At 37.9% G+C, this 24,011-nt stretch overlaps 1 protein-coding gene across 2 annotated transcripts in view; it reads left to right on the forward strand.

Moving 5' to 3' along the window:
• Window positions 1–24,011, forward strand: part of DCAF13 (DDB1 and CUL4 associated factor 13) — a 34,441-nt gene that overhangs the window by 630 nt on the left and 9,800 nt on the right. Inside the window, exons 2-8 of one of the 2 annotated variants that reach the window (XM_010588440.3) lie at window positions 6,438–6,637; window positions 7,220–7,327; window positions 10,071–10,160; window positions 11,905–12,060; window positions 16,182–16,259; window positions 18,741–18,823; window positions 22,633–22,797. In XM_010588440.3, the coding sequence (XP_010586742.1) occupies window positions 6,438–6,637; window positions 7,220–7,327; window positions 10,071–10,160; window positions 11,905–12,060; window positions 16,182–16,259; window positions 18,741–18,823; window positions 22,633–22,797 (880 nt within the window). The remainder of the gene's footprint in view (window positions 1–6,437; window positions 6,638–7,219; window positions 7,328–10,070; window positions 10,161–11,904; window positions 12,061–16,181; window positions 16,260–18,740; window positions 18,824–22,632; window positions 22,798–24,011) is intronic. The other variant, XM_064267986.1, reaches the window with a different exon arrangement.

The raw sequence follows: 24,011 nt of genomic DNA on the forward strand, positions 1-24,011 counted from the left end.
TTAACTGTGGAACGCTTTTACGTATATATGGGGGGACTCTTCCAGCTGTTGGTCTCTAATTGTTCTCGGGCTCTTATTTCTGTTGAGAAGCGGAACTTGAATGAGCCACACTCGTGGATTGAAGGGTTTAAGCGTTAAACAGGCTTCACTAAACCTCCCTACTGCTCTGATTTCTGGCCGCTTTATTACTTAAAATTAGTTATTACTGGATGTGGAATGTAAACCCTGGCGGTGTAGGGGTTAAATGCTATGACTGGAATGTAAACCCTGGCGGTGTAGTGGTTAAATGCTATGGCTGCTAACCAAAGGGTCGGCAGTTCGAATCCGCCAGGCGCTCCTTGGAAACTCTATGGGGCAGTTCTCCTCTGTCCTATAGGATCGCTATGAGTCGGAATCGACTTGACGGCCCTGGGTTTGGTTTTGGTTTTGAGTGGATGTGGAAAGAGACAAAGATGAAACCTAAAGCCACCGGTTTTCTCTTAGTAGCAACTGTTTTGAAGAAGTGTAATGAGGGAATGGTCAAAATGACATTAATTTTATTTTTCCATTCTGTCCTGTTTCCCATTAACATGCTTGTGAGACCCAAATGCCAAGGAACAAACTATGTATGAATAGAAAATTCCAAGTGAAGGGAATAACAAGTGCAGAGGCCTTAAGGGCAATGTGATCGGAGTTTAATCAGGGATAAGTGATAGAAGATGAGGCTGGAACAATATGTCAATATTTTGATTGAGTAGTAGAGATTAGCAACATATATGAGCATTGCTATATAAATGTAGCCTCTGCGCACAAGATGTTGACAGATTAAGTAATCAGACAGTAATGTTTCTAAAATGAAAATTAGGCTGTCACCTTCCTGCTTAAAATTCTCTAAGGGCTTGGCAGCATCCCTCCTTGAACTGCTGGTCCCATCTTCTTCAGTTTCACCAGTCACTACTTTTCCACAAGTAGCTTTCTTTTGGAATTCCTGGGTGGCACAAATGTTTAAGCCTGGGCTACTAGTAATTGAAAGGTTGGAGGCTTGAACCCACACAAAGGTGTCTTGGAAGATAGGCCTGTCACTGTGCTTCCCTAAAGTCACAGCCTTGAAAACTCTGGAGTGCAGTTCTCCTCTCACACGTGAGGTTGCCATGAGTCAGAATTGACTGGATGGCAGCTAACAACAGCTGACTTTAATTCCTGTCTATCCGAATGCTTTCCTGGTGTTCTCTTTCAGACTTCTGGCACTCACCCTTATTTACCTCAGCCCCTTCCTCTGAGAAGCTTTCTCTAAACAATCTTTCTATGTTTATCTCCTGCCACTTGTTACACTCCTCTTCTGCCATCCCTTCACATATGTATATGGGCAGTCTCCTGGTTAGGAACGTCCGACTTACAGACAATTCATACTTAAGAATGGACTGCCATAAAGCCTATTGTATTAAAAATTTGAGTTAAGTGCAGTGGTTTGTGATAACAAATGCATGCACTGCTTTGTGGCACTCAGGAAAACATTGCATGGTTTGGAAGTGTTTCTTCAGTGCTTTATATGCGTAAAAAGGTAAAACATATACTGTGTACTAAGACGAACGTTTCACTAACTGACATTAAATAAAAATCGTCTGTACTTGTTCTGACTTACTTACAAATTCAACTTAAAGGCAGACTTAGGAATGGATCTCATTTGTAACCCGGGGACAGCCTCTACTTCTATCAGTATTTATCACATTGTCTGATAATTATTTTGATTATCAGTCTCTCCCATTAGACTGTGCTTGCAGAGAGAAGAAGAATCATGCCTATTTCTACCACTGTGTTTAAAAATGTACATTTGGCACATAATAGTTGTTTTATGTGCACTTGGCACATAGTAGTTGCCTTATGAATGTCTGAATGAAGGCATAAATGAGTGAGTGACAGGCTGAAGAGGTAGATTGAGCCCAGATTGTAGAAGACTAGAAGGAGCTTGAAACTCATTGCATAGGTCAAACGATAGCAGGCAGGCTATTCATTGAGGTGTGGGGGGGGGGGGAGTAATTAGTACTTCAGTTCATATTCTTCATCTTAAAAAAGAAATTTGTATGATATTTGGATTGGCACTGACATCCTCATTTGGGCCATGTGGTAAATGTTATTAGTTTCAGTCAAGTAGATTCCAACTCACGGCAAACCCACGTGTGCAGAGTGGAATTGCTTCGTAGGTTTTTCAAGGCCGTGACTTTCAGAAGCAGATTGCCAGGTCTGTCTTCTGAGGTGCCTCTGGGTTAAATAGTCACATATTATATATGGTACTAAAGGTATCCCAAGCAGAGTGGAAAGGTTGACAAAGGCTTATATCTTTAGGATATTGTAACATACTACGTTATCAGGGATTTGCTTTATCTTAAAGTAACAGAACCTTTGTCAGTAATTTGTAAAGCGATAGAACCAAACCCAGTGCCGTCGAGTCGATTCCGACAGAGCAGAACTGCCCCATAGAGTTTCCAAGGAGCGCCTGGCGGATTCGAACTGCTGATGCTTTGGTTAGTAGCCGTAGCACTTAACCACCACACCACCAGGGTTTCCAAGTGATAGAAAGGACCATGGAAATCTTTTTTCACGCAGAAGTTCCTTAGTTCTATCACGGTAAAGTTGAAGAGTTGTTAGAACAGTTGGGGAAGGGCATGATGAATAACGCATTTTTTAAAATTTGCTGAACTTTTCTGTGGCTATGAAGATGAAGTAAGAGTTTTTTGCTTTTTATTTTCTTAGAAAAGAATAAATATCTGCCCCTTCAAGGCCCATTACTTAAAAAAAAAAAAAAAACTTGTGCTATGAGATCATTGTGAAAACATATGTTTGATGATGCTTCTATCATTTAAAAAATTTTATACTGAAAATGATGTCGGTACCCTAGCCTATAAAATTCCTTTTTCCTACATGAAAATAATTGGAAACAGAATTGTCTGTCTTGTTGGGTTTTTTCCTTGTTGTTTTGAAAAACCATTTGTTAAAGTTATTAAATTGCCATTTAGTTGTAAGAACAGCTGTTGACATCAGAGTAGATGAAAATTTTCTAGACACACTTAGAAATAATATTTTCAGTACTGGTGGATGGGATTGAAAATTAAACGTAATAAATAAATGCAACCAACTCTGCAAACCTTCTCTTTGAATCTGCTGGTCTTTGTGAAGTGCACGCAGCCTTCACTTTGCACAGTACCATATTAACCGATTCTACACTTTGACAGGGTCACAGTGACTGAGCTTAAGTGTGTTACCATGGAACCATGCAAAGCGAGAAATTGGTTCCAGTATGCTTGCTGTCCTATCAACATGGTATTGTGCAAACAAATATTACCTGTATCTTTCTTACCAGTGGCAGCCATTAAAACCAAAGATTGAAATAAATTGAAATTAGAACCTTTGAATTGCCCTATTACAGTGTTAAATGAGATTTTAAAAAACAAGCATCTTTAATCACAGGTTGTTAAGTAAATATACAGGTATACCTCGTTTTATTATGCTTCACTTTATTGCACTTCACAGGCACTGCGTTTTTTTACAAATTGAGGGTTTGTGGGAACCCTGCACCAAGCAAGTTTATTGGCGCATTTTTCCGATAGCATGTGCCCACTTCTTGTCTCTATGTCACATCTTGGTAATTCTCACAATATTTCAGACTTTTTTATTATTATATCTGCTGTGGTGATCAGTGATCTTTGATGTTACTGTTGTAATTGTTTTGGGGAGCAATGAACTGCACCCGTTTAAGACGGTAAACTTAATCGATAAATATCGTATGTGTTCTGTCTGCCCCACTAACCGGCCGTTCTCACTGCTCTCTGCCTAGCCTCGGGCCTCCCTGTTCCCTGAGACAGTACTGAAATTAGGCCAGTTAAGAACCCTACAATGGCCTGTAAGTGTTCAAGTGAAAGGAGAGTAGCACATTTCTCCCTTTAAATCAAAAGCTAGAAATGATTAAGCTTAGTGAGGAAGACATGTTGAAAGCCGAGGTGTGCCGAATGCTAGGCATCTGGCACCAACCAGTTAGCCAAGTTGTGAACGCAAAAGAACAGTTCTTGAAGGAAATTAAAAGTGCCGCTTCAGTGAACACACGAAGGATAGGAAAGCAAAACAGCCTTATTGCTTACGGAGAAAGCTTTAGGGGTCTGGAAAGAAGATCAAACCAGCCACAGCATTCCCTTATGCCAAAGCCTAATCCAGAGCAAGGCCCTAACTCTCTTCAGTTCTGTGAAGGCTGAGAGAGGTGAGGAAGCTGCAGGAGAAAAGCTGGGAGCTGGCAGAGGTTGGTCCATGAGATTTAAGAAGAGAAACCACCTCCATGACGTACGAGTGCCGGGTGAAGCAGCAAGCGCTGAGGTAGAAGCTGCAGCAGGCTCTCCAGAAGCTCCCGCTGAGGTCACTGGTGAAGGGGCTGCACTCAACAGCGGATGGTCAGTGTAGATGGAGCAGCCTCGGACTGGGAAAAGGTGCTGTCTGGGGCCTTCACGGCTGGACGTAGAAATCGATGCCTGGCTTGTGAAGGGGGCTGCACTTGACAGCGGATGGTCAGTGTAGATGAAGCAGCCTCGGACTGGGAAAAGGTGCCGTCTGGGGCCTTTACGGCTGGACGTAGAAGTCGATGCCTGGCTTCTGAAGGGGGCTGCACTCGACAGCGGATGGTCAGTGTAGATGAAGCAGCCTCGGACTGGGAAAAGGTGCCATCTGGGACCTTCACGGCTGGACGTAGAAGTCGATGCCTGGCTTCTTAAGGACAGGCTGACTCTCTTGTTAGGGGCTAATGTAGCTGGTGACCTTAAATGGAAGCTGGTGCTCATTTACCTTTTTGAAAATCCTAGGACCTTTAAGAGTTACGTTAAATCTACTCTGCCTGTGCTCTATAAATGGAAGAACAAAGGCAGGATGACAGCACATCTGTTTACAACATGGTTTACCGAATATTTTAAGCCCACTGTTGAGACCTGCTGAGAAAAAAAGATTCCTTTCAAAATATGATGCTCATTGACAGTGTATCTGGTCATCCAAGGGCTCTGACGGAGATGGACAAGGAGACTAATTTTTTTTCATGCCTGCCAACACAGCATCCATTCTGCAGCCCACAGGTCAAGAAGTGATTTCGACTTTCAAGTGTTATTGTTTAAGAAATTCATTCCATAAGGCTATAGCTGCCGTGGTAGCATAGTGGTTAGGTGCTACAGCTGCTAACCAAGAGGTTGGCAGTTTGAATCTGCCAGGCACTGCTTGGAAACTCTATCAGGCAGTTCTACTCTGTCCTATAGGGTTGCTATGAGTCAGAATCGACTCAACAGCAGTGGGTTTGGTTTTTGGTTTGGGATATAGCTGCCGTAGATAGTGATTCTGCTGATGGATGGGTAAAGTAAATTGAAAACTTTCTGGAAAGGACTCACCATTCTAGATGCCATCAAGAACATTTGTAATCATGGGAGGAGGTCAAAATATCAATACTCACAGGAGTTTGGAAGAAGTTGATTCCAGCCTTCATGGATGACTTTGAAGGGTTCAAGAATTCAGTGGAAGAAGTAACTGCAGGTATGGTAGAAATCACAGCAGAACCAGGATTAGAAGTAGACCCTGAAGATGTGACTGAATTGCTGTGTTCTCATAATAAAACTTTAACGGATGAGGAGTTGCTTCTTAGGAATGCGCAAGGAAGATGAGGTAAGTCTCTTGAGATTGACTCTATCCTGGTGAAGATGTTTGGTAACACAGCACGATAGTGAGAACGTGGATTCTGGAGCCAGACTGGGTTTGAATCCTAGCCCAGCCACTTAATAGGCAAGTTACTTGGCCTCTCTGCCTCAGTTTCCTCATCTGTAAAGTGGGAGATAGTAATAACATTTACCCCGTAGGGTGCTGAGGGGATGAAATGAATTAATATAAGGTCTTTACAGTGGTGCCTGCCACATGGTAAATTCTATGTATGTATGTTTTAAGTAGCTAAACAGGAAAATGCTCAATAAATGGTAGCTGTATAATATAGTCATAATTACCACATCGTGTGCCTGTCAGTATAGTGTTGAGCACCAAAGATTGATGGTGTTCCCTGCCCCACAAGGAGCTTAGAGTTTAGTTGAGCAAACATCTATCGTGCACTTGTTTCATGCTAGGCACAAAGAGTACAAATGAAGAATGGACAGGCATCTCTGTCCCCGAAAGCTTATAACCCAGTTGAAGAGTGTGATCAGGATATATAAAAGAAAAAATATATATGTAGGTTCTAATTATTTTGCAAATGCAGCGTTCCGTGATTTCCCAGTAATTTTGAAAAGAGTTCTGGGGGACAAGTCTTTCACTTTTGTATTCTTTATGAAGTGCTGGGCATAGAACAGGGTCCCTAATAAAGGCTTATTGCAGAATAAACTGATTAGCTGAGGAAGACCACAGGAAGTACTAAGTATGAATTATTTTATTTAGTGAAGTCATTCTTATTTCAGTTCCAAGAAACTACGATCCCACCTTACATCCTTTTGAGGTTCCACGAGAATATGTAAGAGCTTTAAATGCTACCAAACTGGAACGAGTATTTGCAAAACCATTCCTTGCCTCCCTGGATGGTCACCGAGATGGAGTCAATTGCTTGGCAAAGCATCCGAAGAGCCTGGCTACTGTTCTTTCTGGGGCCTGTGATGGAGAGGCAAGTGTCACTCTAAACATTGATATTTTAAAGTAAAAATAGTTATGTTACAGATGTTTTTCCTTTAGTTTTTAGTAACTGGGTTTGACATTGATTTCATTCTTTCTGTATCCTTTTTTCTTTTAATCCTCAAGACTAAATTCTTTTTGAAATAGTAATTCAGTAGTTTAGGTCTTGACTAAACCTAAGAAATTATAAATGCAGTAGACTCGAGACTCAGTTTAACAGTAAATAAAATAATAAATTATGTTTATAATAGAGGTATTTAAGTGTGAGTTTTTTTTCACAGAGGGTGTTATTAATGATTCATCACAATAATTTCCCACTCTGTTGATTTTGAAAAAAGAGCTTTGAAAGCTAGACTCAACAGAGTGTTTGACGGATTGAATTTTCTGCTTGTTGATAATACTTATCCATACGTATTATATTATTTTAATCCAAAGGATTTTGTTTATAGCTGTCTAAAAGAGTGATTCATAGCCTTTTCAATGTTGAATTTATTTTTCTTGGAATGTAGTACTTCTGTGCCTGAACATTTTATATTTATAATTCCCTGAAATTTCCTGTTATGCTTTATCATAGGTTAAAATTTGGAACTTGACTAACAGAAAATGCATTCGTACAATACAAGCACATGAAGGTTTTGTACGAGGCATATGTACTCGCTTTTGTGGGACTTCTTTTTTTACTGTAAGTATAATGCTATTAAGTCATTAAAACTTTGCAACCTATATAAGACTGATTTTCTTCTGAGTTCATTTATTTGTTCCAAGGCCCTTTTGGAGCTTGACAATGCAAAGTAACTTATTAAAACCTTGAAAAGTCATAGTTTTCTTTATGTAATCCAGCCCTATAATTCCATTTTGAGTTACTTGACATATTATTGAACTGATCTTCTATAGAACACTGAGAAATGATTAATGGGAGGTGAGGCAAGAAAGATAGTTGGGCTTATTCTGGAGGGTTCTCAGTGCTGGGATGAGGAATTTATACTTCGTTTGGCAGAGAGTAGGGAATCACTGAAGGTTTTCTAACGGGAATGACAATCTGAGCTTTGCTTTGAGGTGATTGATTTGATAGCAGCGAACGATCAGTTTGGGGGCTGTTCAAATAGTTTGGGTAGGCAGTAGTAACGTGCTGTGCTTGGGAGTGGAAACAGAAAGAAGTGGTTGGGTTTAGAAACATTTATTTTGGGGATTTGGCAAGCTTGATAACTAAGTGAGAGGTGCTGGGGAAGATAGTGGTTCCTGTTACAGAAATAGGGAAAACAGGAGTTTCAGCAACTTTAGAGGAGAGTGGGAGTGGCAAGGGTAGGTTGTGATGAGTTGGACAGTCATTGGGCTCTTAGAGTGAGGCTGTCTATCAGACCTTTAGAGATACAGGCCTGGAGCTTAGGAGGGAAGTCAGAGCTAAATGTGACATCGTCAGTACAGAAGTGCTTTTGATTGAAGCCATGATATGCTGTCATTGGGAGGAGGTAGGAAGGGAAAATGTAGAAATACAAAGATGTCAGGGAAATAGACATGGGGAATGCCTGCCTTTAAACCCAAAAACCCACTGCCGTCGATTTAGGAAGTGGAAAAACTGGGAGAAGCCTATGAATGAGCATGGTGTCCCAGGAGGACGGGATAATCGGTTGTGTGAACTACTCCAAAGGATGTTTAGGATGGAGATTGAGGAAAACATTTTAGAAATGTAGACATGTAAAACATAGAACGTTGAAGATAATGTAATTCTACTCTTTCCGTTCTAGCACTGTTCGCAGTTTGTTGTATATCTTTTTAAAATGCAGCAGTTCTTACACTTTTTGTTCTCAGGGCCCTTCTACACTATTCGAAATTACTAAGGACCCCAGAAGGCTTTAGTTTATGTGGATTGTATCTACTGATACTTACCATATTAGAAATTTAACTGAGAAAATTTAAAATATTTATTTATTAAATTCAGTTTAAAAAGAAATCTATTACGTAGTAACATAAGTATTTTTGTGAAATAACTAAATTTTTAAAAACAAAAAAATAGCACAACGAATGGGAATTCTATACATTTTTGCTGATCCTTTTCATGTCTGGCTTAATAGAAGACAGTTGGATTCTCATATCTGCTTATCCATTCAGTCTGCTGCAGTATGTGGTTTGGTTGAAGTGTATGAAGAGAATCTGACCTCACATAGATAGGTAGTTAAAAAAGGGAAAGGTGTTCGCATAGCATTTTCAGAAAATTGTGAATATTCTTTTTTTATACTACACCAAAACTTGACAAGGTTTACCTTTTAAAGGTTGCAACTAACATAAATTTAAAACTCTATCAATAAACTTTACATAGTTACATTAAAATCCTTTGAACTATCTCACACTTTGAATATATCTTTTATCCTTGAATAATTTTGTAATGTCATACATTGATCATGTGGAAAGTACTGGTTCACTGAAATACACAGATATTCTAAATATTAACACTTTATTGTACAGTATTTAGAAAAAGAAAATCACATGTTACTATCACCACTGACCTTAGCAGGAGTCTTTAAGTGTTAGGAAGCTGTCAAGTTCATGACAATGGATATAGGTTTCCTAAATTTTTTATTTTTTGCTTGAAGGCTTAAATTTTCTCATTGGCAACAAGTCCTGTCAGTTGTTTTCCTTGAAGTGACAGGATCACTTCTTCATTTTTGAGAAAATCTCTGCCAAGTAAGCAAGGCTGAATTACCATAGTTTGTTGCCACTGCCTTTATGTGTGCTAAGGTGCCAACACTTCTACTTTTTCGCTGTCTGTGCAAACGTCAACACGACAAAAAGGCAAATAATGTCTTTAGTAACATGAAAATAGTTTTGGTCTTGTAGATGATTAAGATCTCCAGGTCCTCCAGGGGTCTGCAGACCACAGTTTGAAAACCACTGAGTTAATCATTTCTAGAGTTTTGAGTCAAGCATGAAAGGGCTTTATCCATTCCAAGATTATAAAATGTCTTCTATCTAGTATTTTTAGGTTTTTTTATGTCATTTTTTTGCATATAAAATTCTCTGAAATTTTATTTTCATGTAAGACATCACATGGGACTCAAACATTTTGAATGACTAACCTGATATGACAATGCCATTTCATTGTAATCCACTTTCTTTTCTTCCTAATTTAAAATGCTGCTCTTATCATAATAATGCATTTTTTGGGCCATATTTATGACCCAACTTTGTTCTCTCTCTCGTTTTTCTTTTACTCTATTCATACTATTTTTAACTTTATGTATTTGTGACATATCTTTACTATAACACGGTGGAGTATAAATGCATTGGTAAATGTGATACTAAAAGCATATGTTATGTGTTATTTCTGTAACTGGGATTGCTTATAATTTAATGTATGTGGTGGCAAGTGTATAGTTGATACCTATTGTTTATCATCATCATAATCATAACGAAACAATTATTTCTAGACTGGTGACGACAAAACTGTGAAACAATGGAAGATGGATGGACCAGGCTATGGTGAAGAAGAAGAGCCATTGCATACAATATTAGGAAAGGTACAAAATGATTGACCCATTACCTACTAAAAGTCTTCTCTTTTACTTAAAATTGTTTTATAATTATAATTTTCCCCCAAAAAATGCAAATAAGAAATGAGAGAGAAATTAACCTTAGGCTGCAATAATTGGCTTATTTTATGCAGTATTTAATGCAACTAAGGTCCTTTGCAGCTAAAGCTCTTTGGTGTTCATTGTAGTAGGATTTGATACCTGTTTTTAGCTAGAGGATGCAATGAAACATTTCCTATAGCAAAACCATGGGGGAAATTTATAAGGTCAGGAAAAAAGTGCCTCAGCTTCTGTCTAATCTATATCATCACAGTTCTTACACAAAGCTAAGAATTTCTTTCTAGAAAGAACCCATTAGGCAATGAAGAAATGTAATGATGTGATGTGTTTACATTTCTTACAAATTATTCTATGAATCAGATAATATGGTTTAGTCATAGCTTAAGTATAATTCATACTATTTAGTGTAACAAGTAGAATTCATAATGTTTTATAGTGGTTACGTTTTGATATTAAGCAAACAAAATACTAAAATTAAACTTCAAACTAAATATATGCATTTTTAAAATCACTTTGTCATTTCAATATATGGTTAGAATATACTAAACTTGTGCTTTTGATACTTCCAGAAGTTTTAAGTATTCTAAACAGGACATGGGGGTGTGGAATATGGGTATGTGATGGAGTTAAATTCAGATGGTAACAAATTGCTTAGTAATTCCTAAAACAAAATTGGTTTCATTCTTGTAAAATGCCTTTTCTCAGGGAGTTCCAATAGTATTTTGAAGTATTTAGTCTTATCCATGTCTCTGTAGTATTGAGGAGTAATTTTTATCATAGAATAGTTTGTAGGAGTTGCCTTCGTGAATAGAAAGTCATTAGAAATCTGCAGATGTTGCCAACAGTTCTTAAAAGCTTGAAGTGTCAGCTAAATATTTCCCTTTAATTTGCTTTGCAAACTTTTTTTTTTTAATAGTACAAAGGTAAACTTTAATCTGCTTCTGAGCAGATGAATCACACATTTCAAGTGAATAATATCAAACTTGGAGATTTTTTTACTTTTAATAATATCAGCATCCATTTCCCCAGTCTTTCTTCGCTCAAATTCTAACTCAGTTGTCGGTGTCTATGTTTCCATCCTGGGCACGATACTTTATGTTTTAAACGTAGAATTAAGTTTTTAAGAATTCTTTTGCATTTCATTAGTTGGTTCCAAAATTCAGTAGTCAGTATTTAAATCACTTCAGTAAAAGTGATCTAAAGGATTTGAAGGAGTCTTGGTGGCGCAAGGGTTAAGCACTCAGCTGCTAATCGAAAGGTCAGCAGTTTGAACCCACCAGCCCCTGGGAGAGAGAAAGATGTGGCAGTCAGCTTCCATAAAGATTTATAGCCTTGGAAACGCTGTGGGGCAGTTCTCCTCTGTCCTACAGGGTCAGTATGAGTGGGATGGCAGTGGGGTTTGGTTTTTGTTTTTTTTCTGTGAAATGTATTGAAACTTAAATATGTGCCATGTTAACATTTTTTTAATTCTCAGAATATGTGATAAGAAATATCACTCCTTATAGTACTATTTTCCCCTTTAAGTAAAGGCTTCAAAGAAGTTATTTTGTGAACAGAGTTTTTCTCAAAAAAGAAAAAAAAAGATTGTTTATAAATATATTGAAAATATTTTCCTGCAGATTTGCAGTAGTAATGAACAGACTCATCTATAACAACCTCTTTGCTTTCAAAGACAGTGTATACTGGAATTGATCACCACTGGAAAGAAGCTATTTTTGCTACATGTGGACAACAGGTGGACATTTGGGATGAACAAAGAACCAGTCCTATATGTTCAATGACCTGGGGATTTGACAGTATAAGTAGTGTTAAATTTAACCCAATTGAGGTACTGTTCCTTTTTAAAATATATTTTGCTTATGGTTTCCTTATTATTTGTTAATAATATCACCTCTGTTTAGGAAACGTGAGTGCTTGATGCCAGAGTCTTTGGAATTTTATTGATGTTCGGTATTTGGTTAGTTTCCAGATTATAGCTAGCTTATGATACCTTTGGTCAGATCTCAACATGTTTGTCCACCATTTAGTCCCTGATACCCATATTAAGCATCATCAGAGGAGGGGTGTATGTATACATGTGCCCATGGGAGCAGAATCTAAGCAAGTACTGTATTGTTTACGTTTAGTTTTACTTGTGCCTTCAACACTCAAGCTCCACAGATTATACTTCTTCACCCTGTTGGAGGTCAGAATAGGGAGCACTGAACATTGTTTTTTCTAATTATTTGTAAGTGATCAAACCACCAATGCTGCATGATAATATGCATGATAATTTTGTACTTCATGATAATTAGATGTGGTTATTTTTTTTTGCCCTGAAGTCTGAATTGTGATTCCTGGTTCCACTAGGCCTAAGGCAAGAGTTGGAGATTGACCACTACTTACTGTCTATTCAGTTCTGAATTTAGAAGAGGACACTGGCCTGAAGGCTAAGCTAGCCTTTGAACTCCAGACCTTTTCCTGAACTTTTCCTTAATACACAACAATAGGTGAACTCACTGACCAGCAAGCTCAGTAGTGACACCTTTTCCTGCCTGTGTAAAATCAGCTTATACAGGCAATGATGTTTCCATCCTGGAAACGGTACTTTAGGTGTTAAATGTGAAACTAAGTTTTTTAGAAATAGCTTATATAAGCTGCTTTTAGGATTTATTAGAAGACTATCATGTTTTTTTTTTTTATCATGTTAGGTGGTACTTCCCTGTGATGGAGGGTATAAAGAAAAAGTCCTGATGTGTAAGTTTTGCACTTTCAGAAGCCAAAGAGAGGTTAAGTCAAAGTAGCAGGGTATAAAGAATTGTTTGTATGATGTATTGGAACATAAGTTGCTTCAGTGGGATGTGAGCTTGGATTGGAGGTGCTGCTCAGAAGTCAGAAGACATCCCCCTACTCCCAGTACACACCTACGTACACTCCATGGAGAGGCTACATGTCTAGAGCAGAGGCTGGCAAACTGGGGTTTATGAGCCAAATCTGGCTTGTTACCTCTTGTTTACTGGAACGCAGCCATGCCTGTTTGTTTATGTCTGTAGCTGTTTTTGCATTACAGGGGCAGAGTTAAGTTATGGAGATAGAGACCATATGGCCCACAAAACCTAAAATACACTTACTGTTTAGCCCTTTACAGAAGTTGTTTACCGATCCCTGATCTAGAGTATACATTTTTATTATGTCTTCTCACTGCATCTCCCCTGTGTTTCTCCTGGTTGTAGGAGTGAGGTATTGCAGGGAGGAGCAAGTCAGCTTTGCAGAGCAGGACCAAGAGGATACTAAGCAGTGGCAGGCTACGGACACAGGCGATTTGTAGGAGCAGTCTAGGTCCTACATGGTGTGGAGCAAAGATAAAACTGTATTTCCTGACATCATGCCTTTGCACTGACCTTGTATAAGTCACAATTTCTCTCTGTATTTGCTGCTTCATTTTTAAAATGAGGTTAATTATACCTCCCAGTGTACTTCATGGGTTTGTTGTTGGTGTAAAATGTGATAATATATGTGAACATTTTTTAAAAGTGTGACCCCAATTCAAGGTGATGGTGTTATTACCATAAAAAAAAAAACCCAGAAGGAACAGACAAGTATTGATTCCTACTTTTCCAAGGGACAAGGGAGCCCTGGTGGTGGAGTGGTTAAAGCACTTGGCTGCTAACCAGAAGATTGGTAGTTTGAGCCCAACAGCCACTCCACGGGAGAAAGATGTGGCAATCTGCTTTTGTAATGATTTACAGCTAGGAAACCCTGTGGGGCAGTTCTGCTCTGTCCTATAGGGTTGCTGTGAGTTGGAAACAACTTGACGGTAGGGATTTTGGCTCTCTGAGGAACAAAAAAGATCTTTTGCTTCTCTGTTTTGGTGAGTACTTGTGTCAGAAGAGCTGATGTCCAATTCTAAAATCATAATTTATCAGTGATTACCTGGTGACCATGTTGTTCAGACTTGGCAGTTTAACAGCCTATTTGTACAGCTGTTTTTTTTAATTAACCCTGTGAACTGACTTAATGGTGAAAACATGGTGTGCATGTCTCTAGCCTGTATTAAAATGGAAAGGGCATGTTCCTGTGAACAAACAGCATATTTGTGTCCTCTAATCATTAATAATTAATTTTCTGTTAAAATATTGAAGCCTAGAATTCTGGTAAAGCTGAAAGTTAATGCTGAGCATTGCCACATTTTAGTGTGAAAATCAGCTTTTAGTCTAGGTAGAATTTTTTGCTTTGCTCAGATCAAAGCCTTTGTTTTTAGAAATGGAACCTGGTCAGACTATAAAGTGACATAATGTGAAGCCAAGAGGAGCCACCAACTAGAGGAGAGTCCCAGGCTGTGACTAAAAAAGGCAGGTTTGAGAAAGGACTGAGGGGAGGTCATGATGTCACATTAGCTTTGCGATGCTTTATTTAAACTGTGTACAAACATTTACTGTAGTAGCAGTTAGCTGCCCATACCACTGTCTAGTAAATAACTCTCTCTGTTCTCCCTACGCTTGTAGTAGGAAGCAATAGTAGGCAGAAACCAGGCGTTGTGTGTCAGGAGCCATGAGTGAGGAGGAATGGTGCTTCAGAGGGTGGGGTTCAGGGCTTCCCTGGTAGGTAGAGGGTTTTTTTTACATAATACTTGCCAAGGGTTGTCTGAGTATCTTGTACATTTATAAACGACATACAAATAAATATTTGAAACATCTTGGAATGATTGGACAAAGGGCAGGTCTAATTTATTACAGAGAGTTAACAAACAGAAACTGACTATTAGAAATCAAAGCAATAAATTTATGTAATTAGGAAATATTGTCATAAACTTCAAATGAGATTACCCAACGCTGCCCAGGTTGCAGTAAAATTGGCATATTCCCACATGGTGGTGTGTACACTGGTACAACTGTTAAAGCAATTAGCCGTAAGCACTGGGCACTGGGTATCAGAAACCATAAAAATGTTCATGTCTTTTGATTCAACAATGCCACTCCTGAAATTTTATCCTAAGTAAATAATTCAAATGAAGAAGAGCTAAATGTATGAAAATGTTCACTGAAGTGTTTTTTATACTAGTGAAAAACAGAAAACATGAGTAAATATGTTCTATTATAAATTTGTTGTCGTTAGGTGCCGTCAAGTTGGTTCTGACAGCAACCCTGTGCACAACGAAACAAAACACTACCAGGTCCTGTGCCATCCTCACCATTGTGGCTATGCTTGACCCTATTGTTGTAGCCACCGTGTCATTCCATCTCATTGAGGGTCTTACTCTTTTTCGCTGACCCTCTACTTTACCAAGCATGATGTCCTTCTCCAGGGACTGATCCCTCCTGATAGTATGTCCAAAGTACGTGAGATGTAGTCTCGCCATCCTTGCTTCTAAGGAACATTCTGGTTGTACTTCCTTCAAAACAGATTTGTTTGTTCCTTCGGAAGTCCACAGTATGTTCAGTACTCTTCATTAACACCACAATTCAGAGGTGTCAGTTCTTCTTTGTCTCCTTATTCGTTGTCCAGCTTTCACATGCATATGAGGTGATTGAAAACACCATGGTTTGGATCAGGCCACCTTAGTCTTCAAGGTGGCATCTTTGCTTTTCAACACTTTAAAGAGGTCTTTTGTACCAGATTTGCCCAATGCAGTGCATCTTTTGATTTCTTGACTGCTGCTTTCATGGGTGTTGATTGTGGGTCCAAGTAAAGTGAAATCCTTGACAACCTCAATCTTTTATTATGTTACAAATTGTGACATAGTATTATCTGAGCACTATCCTTACAGGTTTCTAAAATACAAGAATGGGATTTAATGACGAAAATACTTAGGGTGCTGAGATTGTGGATGATTTATTACCCCTCCTTAAAATGGACTTTAATATTATAACTTTATATTTTAACTTGAAGAGTGATTAAATTCTTCATTGAATGGGAAAGGTTTGTTGTTAAGCTTGGCTTTTAACTGGTGATTGTTACACTGATTTTTAGACATTTCTCTTGGGAAGCTGTGCTTCTGACAGGAACATAGTGCTCTACGATATGAGGCAAGCTACTCCCCTGAAGAAGGTACGTTTCAGTTTTGCCTTCTGCTTCATACAGTTTTTAATGCATTCATCTGTAAATCAGAGAGATTGACAATGTGGAGCCAATGTTTTTTCAGAATTAAATTCGTTTTTCAGAGATGGTCTTGAGAACCTAAAGTGATGACAGTGACATTCTCTCAACTCCCATTGCTTTTTAAAGACTCTTAAATTTCCACTAGATACTGTATCCTCATCATCTTTGTGTCTTCCATAGTAAATTTTAGTCATCTAGTTAGTACTTACTGAATTGAAAGTTTTTAGATTAAAAGTATTGCTGCACGTTACCTTGTTTAGACGAGTGCTATCCTGTTCAAGGTGACAGACTTCCCAATAGTTGTTAGGTTGTTGCAGGAGTTAGGTCTATCAAAGCTAACACAACTTGAAGCTGACTCTCAAGAGGGAGGGAAATACTGTCGGTAAAGAGAGGAGTGCCGTTGTAAGTAAACGTGCACGGAGTCCTGATTGCAGGTACTAGAATTGTGAGGGCACAGGGAGGGCTAGATGCCATTTGTGTGCCATGAGCCCGTTGTCATAGTCCTCATGTAAAAGAAGGGCTTTTAATACTTGTTTTTCTTGTTCCTAAATAATTTTTATAAAATGTATTATTTCAGAAACTTTAGAAATGGGCTATGTTCATTGATATTTGAGACTCACAAATCGATTAAGAGCTCAGGGGCTGCTAACCAAAAGCTTGGCAGTTTAAATCCACCAGCAGCTCCTTAGAAACCTATGGGGTGGTTCTACCGTGTCCTGCAGAGTCGCTATGAGTCAAAAACTCAATGGCAATGAATTTTTTTTTTTTTCTCTCCTTTAATCATTTCATTCATTCATGTGATATAGTAGGAACATCCTGCTTGAACTTTGGTGTTAGGCTGTGAGCAGGTAATGTAATCCATGTTTCTCCTGTGAAATGGTGATGTTAATAATTATCTCACAGCACATTGGTGAGAATAAAACATGATGTAGTCTATCTTCGTTATGGATTTCATATTTGTGAATTTGTCTAGTCACTAAAGTTTGTATATAACCACCAAGTCAGTATTCGTTTTCACAGTTGTTTGTGGACGTATATAGAACAGTGAAAAATTTTAATCACCCAACACACATTTCCAGCTAAGGTAGAACACGGTGATTTCTGCCTTCTTGTGTCAGCTTTCATACTGTAAACAAGTGTCCTTTTCATAGTGTAGTGCCATGTTTTTCACATTTTTATACTTTTAGGAGGGTGATTTTGCTGTTTAAAATAGTCCCCAGGTGTGCTGAAACGCTGTCTTAGCGTTCCTAAGCTTAAGAAGGCTGTGATGTGCTTTATGGAGAAGATACATGTATTAGATAAGCTTCATTCACGGTGTCTTTAAACGGAAACACATGAAACAAACTCATGTATTAATGGGTTGATGAAAATGTTGTGACCAGAGGCTTGCAGGAACCTAACCTTTTATTCCCTCTAAGAGCAGTGGGTCAGTATTTGCTAATTCAGTTTCGTGGCAACTTTGTAAAACATAACTACTGCAAGTAATAAGCATCGACTGTATTTAAAGCATTTAGCAGAGAGCTGACAAAAAGTACTAGTTTAAAAAATTATAGTTTCTTCCTGTCCCTCCCTGTTTTCAGTTTTTAGTGGTGTTCCATTACTTTTAGGTTGAAGAAAAGAACTATACTCTTAACTTGCAAGACCCCCCAAAATGTGGCCCCAGTTTGTAATCCATTTATTTATTTGTTTGAGTCAGTAAGGCAACATTTAATTAGGTTTTGTTACATACTGTCCACCTTGATAGATGCAGAGATCATTAGATATTGCTATTTTCTGTTGTTTCCCTGCTCTATCTACTATACTATCAGTGTTTCTTTTATCTTTCTCCTATTAAATGCTGTAGCTTAGAAGAAGCTAGACATTTAGAAATGGGAGAGGGGAATTTTGGAGGCTGCTGCTGACATTTCATGTGCACGTATCTGAGAGACTAACCATCCTAGAGTGGACAGTTGCACAAAAACAAAAGATTGTCTTACCAAAAATGCCAATAGTGCTGCTGTTGAGAAACACATTAATATACTGGTCTTTCACAGATCAGCTCAAATCGTACTTGCCTTTTGAAACCTTCTCCGCTATATCACTGAGCTCACATCATTAATTTTGTCTCTAATCTGATAGTTATTGGTTTATTGTTTGTGTTTTAATTTTTCTAAGGTATGTCACATTTTTCTGACTAAACTATAAGTATTTGAGGTCAAGGGACTATGTGTTAAGCATTTTTATATTTTTTGTTGTTTACCACTCTATGTGTTCAGGAAATGATTGATTGATTTTTTTTTTTTTTCTTTACCCAGTGGAGTACTGTGCACATAATAGGTGTTTACTAAATATTTGTATAAATCAGTGAAAAAGGAAATAAAGGGGGAAATTTGTCCATTTTAGAGGCAATTAGTTTCATGGTAATGGGTTAGTACATATTTCCTTTTTCAGGTTATTTTAGATATGAGAACAAATACAATCTGTTGGAACCCTATGGAAGCTTTCATTTTTACTGCAGCCAATGAAGATTACAAGTAAGTTTCCCCTCTCTTAAAATTTTATTTATGTGAGGAATGGTTCACTTGTGTATGTCTTACTAATGAAATCTGTTTCACTGGGTAGCATGCCTTCATCTGAATGTTAAAAATTCATTTGATTTGTTAAAACTATTATTTCCCAAATTGGAGAAGAGCTTCTTAGACAAGTACTCTCAGCTTTCAGAGTACCAAATTTGGTCTGTTGCCTGTTTTTGTAGATAAAGTTTTATTGTAACATAGTCACACCTGTTTATGTATTGACCACGATTGCCTTTGTGCTACAGTGGCAAACTTGAGTAGTTGCAACAGCGACCATAAAAAACCCATTGCTGTGGAGTCAATTCCAACTCATAGTTACCCTGAAGGAGAGATTAGAGCTGCCCCATAGGGTTTCCAAGGAGTGGCTGGTGGATTCGAACTGCCAACCTTTTAGTTAGCAGCCAGGCTCTTAATCACTGTGCCACCAGGTCCCTAACAGCAACCATATGACCCTCAAAGCCAAAAATGTTTACTGTCTGTAGTCCATCAAGTGTATGATACTCATGTAGTTATGTTATCAGCTGTTGCTATTACTTCAGTAAGACAGAAGGAAAATTATAGTTTAAATTTTTAGTTTAATATTTACAGATATGTTACAGTGTTACCATGTAAAGTCGACTTAACAGCCTTATGTTCTTGACCTAAATGGAGTTTTATATTTCCTTGTATATAACTTGCTGAAGCGGTTCACATAAGTCTTTCTAGTATCCTCGTAAGTTGGGTAGGACAAGTATGTTATCTTTTTAAAGTTTAGGGTATTGAAGCAGGGAGGGTAATCTCGAAGTGAGGGAAGAAGTATCTTATTCATCTTTCTTTAAGCAAAACATTTATTGTAGTGCTATTTATATGGTAGATTCTTAATGCATGTTTTTTTGAGAAGGTAAAAGTTTGTTGGTGGATTGAACTTTAGATCTTCTGTTTTTATGTTTTTTCTATCATATGGACCTGAAAGAATACATAATAGTAGTTTTTGCTCATAAAGGGAATTTGTTATGTGATGTCTCAGCGGTACCAGTTAGAAGCATCTGTTATGGCTATGGTTATGTACTAAAAAGAAGTTGAGTTGAACGCTACATTGAACCAAATAAATGGAAGTTGTTTTAGGCTTTATTGACACTTTTGAGATTAAAGGACATTGTTCCAGTTAAAGGCAATAAAAGAATGTCCTACCAGCCAATCTTATTAAAGTTTTTAAAGTATGTTCTCAGGAGCCCTTGTGATGCAGTGGTTAAGTGCTTGGCTGCTAACTGAAAGGTCGACTATTTGAACCCACTGGCCACTTCGTGGGAAAAAAAGTTTTTTTAAAGTATGTTCTAGTTAGCTACTTTAGCGAGATGTCTTTTTTACGGAGTATCCCTGGAATTTCTTGTTTCCTGCCTTGTTAAGAACTACACATGGCACCTGAAATAAAGAGTGTATTCTTTGTAAGAAGTAACTGTTAGAGTACCGTATTTGCTCTACTTGAAAGTGACTTGCTGCGGTATCCTTTTTTGTATTTATACATATTTTCTTCTTTTATTTGCCCTTTAAATATATTATTCTGAACTAGAAACTCAAGTTCAAGTCTAGACCCAACAGTAACTACTGTAGAAAGTTTGACAAATCGTTTAAACTCTCTGTGTCATAGTTTCAATATTGAAGATAAGAGCTTTGGAATGAATGATTACTAAAGAATTCTGTAACTCAAAACTTTATTTAAAAAATTACCCCCCAAATGGGTAGACTTATTTGGAATTTTAATTATTTTCCTTTTTCCTGTGTAGAAATAAAGCAGAATTTACTAAAAAAAACAAAAGTTGCTTTTTAAAAAAACCCTGGCTGAAACCACTCCTCTACACAGGGAATATAAAGCAGTTGTCAACTCAGAAATTTAACTTCAGAAATCAGTGTGACCTTGGATGACAATTCTGTGGTGTGTTGGAAGATTAAGCAGGAAAATAATGATTTGTGTATTGAGAATTCCATGGCAATTGGGGTATTTTATCATTAACATCAATGACTTTTTGTACTAATGGTATTAAAAAATGTTCTTGAAGTGTTGGTTTTTTTAAACATTTTATTTTGAAATAATTTTAGGTTTACTGAAAAGTTGCAAAAATAGTACCTGCAGTATTACTTCCCCTCATGTTAACACTTTACATGACCATAGTGCGATTAGCAAAACCAAGAAATTGGTACAATACTGTTAACTAAACTACAAATTTTATTCCATCACCAGCTTTCCACTAATGTTCTTTTTTGTTCTAGAATCCCACGCAGGAGCCCATATTGCATTTGTCATATCTTCTTAGTCTGCTCAGTCTATGACTGCTTTTCATTTTTTCTTTGCCTTTCATAACCTTGGTACTTTTGAAGAGGACTTATCAGTTATCTTGTAGATTGCCCTTAATTTGAGTTTAACTGATGGTTCCACATGATTATATTGAGGTTATGCATTTTTGGCAAGAATACCACAAAGGAGTGTTCCCTTCTCAGTGCATCATATCAGGGGGGATACATTATGTTAATATGTCTTAATACTAGTGATATTAACCATGAACATTGGTTAATGTGGTGTCTGTCAGATTTCTCTACTATAAATTTACTATTTTTTCCCTTTATAATACATATCTTTGGGAAGATACTTTGAAACTATGTAGATACCCTGTTTCTCCTCAGACTTGCACTCACTAATGTTATATCTTCAAGTCTTTTGATATTAGGAACTTAGTCACAATAATCCTGTATAACGGTTGGCCTTTGTCCATGTTAACTTATCTGGGGCCCTAGTCTTTTGGCTGGTGATTAAGAATTTTTAAATCTTGAAAGTCCTCAAGTCGTTATTTTTACCAATTGTATACAAGCGTAGTTTTCTAATATGGGCACACCTTTTGAACATCCTTGGAAACCCTGGTAGCATAGTGGTTAAGTGCTACGGCTGCCAACCAAAGAGTCGGTAGTTCGAGTCCACCAGGTGCTCCTCAGAAACTCTGTGGGGCAGTTCTACTCTGTCCTATAGGGTCACTTTGAGTCGGAATCGACTCAACTGCACTGGGTTTGGTTTTGAAAATCCTTGCTTACTCTTGTATGTCACTGATAGGAGTGTAAATTAGTGCAGCTTTGTTGGGTAGTGACTTGGCAGCTCGAATCAAGCCCTAAATGTGCTTATGTCTTTGAACCTAATCCTACAGATATCCCTTGTGAGAATCTGCCCAGGTTTAATTGAATCTGTCCTATTCAGTTAAAGATTAAATGTCAAAAATTTAAATGTTGGGGTTTCATTTAAGCATTATTCGTAATAGTTAATAATAAATAAACAGGTGGAAACTATATCAAAAATAGGGAAATAAGTTACTTTAATACATAAATAAATGTGAAGCCATTAAAATCTTTTCAGAGATTATTCAGTGATATGGATAAATGTTCAATAGCATGGTGAAAAAGGTTAGAAATAATTACACTACACTAAGTTTCTCTGTGGTGGAATTAAAGGTAATTTTTGTATTCTTTGCACTTGTAAAATTTCTGTGTTTTCTATAATGAGAATTATGTTTATAAGGAAGAAAGTGTGTGTGTGTGTATAAATAACCTTAAAGAATAATAAAACTGTTGATATTTTTCCCTGTTCTTCATCTGCCCTTGTAAAGAATTGAGCTGTTTACATAAAAAAAAAAAAACATAGATATACAGTATTTAGCTGATGGGTGTTATTTTCACTAGCGTCTCTTAGTACTGCATGGATCTTTTTCCTAGAAATTTGTATCAAATATTTAAAAACTATTTTACAGCTTGTATACTTTTGATATGCGTGCCCTTGACACCCCCGTGATGGTACATATGGATCATGTGTCTGCCGTGCTTGATGTGGATTTCTCTCCCACTGGGAAAGAGTTTGTGTCTGCTAGTTTCGATAAATCTATTCGAATCTTTCCTGTGGCCAGAAGTCGAAGCAGGTGCGTGACTACCGATAAACCCTTTATTTTGCTTTCATTTTTCTGTTTCTTAATCATCGTTGGAGCCTGGTGGCACAGTGGTTAAAGTGCTCTGCTGCTAACCAGAAGGTCAGTGGTTCAAACCTGCTAGTGGCTCTGCTGGAGAAAAATGTAGCAGTTTGCTTCTTATACAGATTTACAGCCTCAGAAACCCTATGGGGCAGTTCTGCCATGTCCTATAGGGTCGATATGAGTTGGAATCAGCTTGACAGTAGTGTATTTGCTCATCATTTATATTTTCTGAGAAATCGACTGGCTTTGTGTATATGATGCACTCACACCCAGGTATGATTACTTGGAGTACTGATTCCATGGGATCATCAGTGGGCAAGTGTCAGCCAACCATGCAGTTTCTTTCATTGAACAGGATATGATGTAATTTGCCTCCTTAAAATTCACACTGGTGGCACCTCACTTGGCTCACCCTAGTTCCATCCCTGTGTTCTAGTACCAAAAGATCTTTCAAACAGTGCCTTCTCTTGAGAGTCAAGCAGCTCTTCATATGTTTTTGGTAATAACCAATCTTCTTATCTCACTCCTTGGTGTTTTTCCACTCTAATTTGAGGAAGCCATACTGATTCCTAAACCTTGTACCATCACTGATTGCCAGAAAATGGTCGTCATCATCACTTTTTCTCTCATTACAGAGGTGTTTGCCTTTGCTTAAAAGTGTCCTGACTAGAGTGCTCTGATGACTTTGGTCTTCATTCCATCATCTCTAATATAGAACTCCTGGTGCTGGATAGCTTTGGTTCCGGTGGCTTTTGTTTCCTTTGCAACTAGATATTCTCCAAGCTGTCATGAATGGTTTGTTTGGACAATTCATTAAGACCCAAGGCAAGACCAGTATGTTCGATTTATCTTACATCTATGGAAAATTTTGAAAATCAAGAGAATATGGCCTTCCATCATTTTTTTCTCACCAAAAACCTCCCAAGGTGGTAGGACAGTACTTTTCTGCATGGTGTCATAAACAGACACAAAGAATGGGAAAAGAACAAAGAAAGAGAAATGGGAATGTATAGGTATCTATGAGTAGTCCTGGTGGTGCAGTGGGTAAGTGCTCGGCTGCTAACCGAAAGGTTGGTGGTTTGAACCCACAAGCCGCCCCATAGGAAAAGGATGTGGCAGTCTGCTTCCATAAAGATTTCAGCCTTGGAAACCCTATGGGGCAG

The sequence above is a fragment of the Loxodonta africana genome, chromosome 14 (assembly GCF_030014295.1).
Source record: "Loxodonta africana isolate mLoxAfr1 chromosome 14, mLoxAfr1.hap2, whole genome shotgun sequence".
NCBI classification, from domain to species: domain Eukaryota; kingdom Metazoa; phylum Chordata; class Mammalia; order Proboscidea; family Elephantidae; genus Loxodonta; species Loxodonta africana.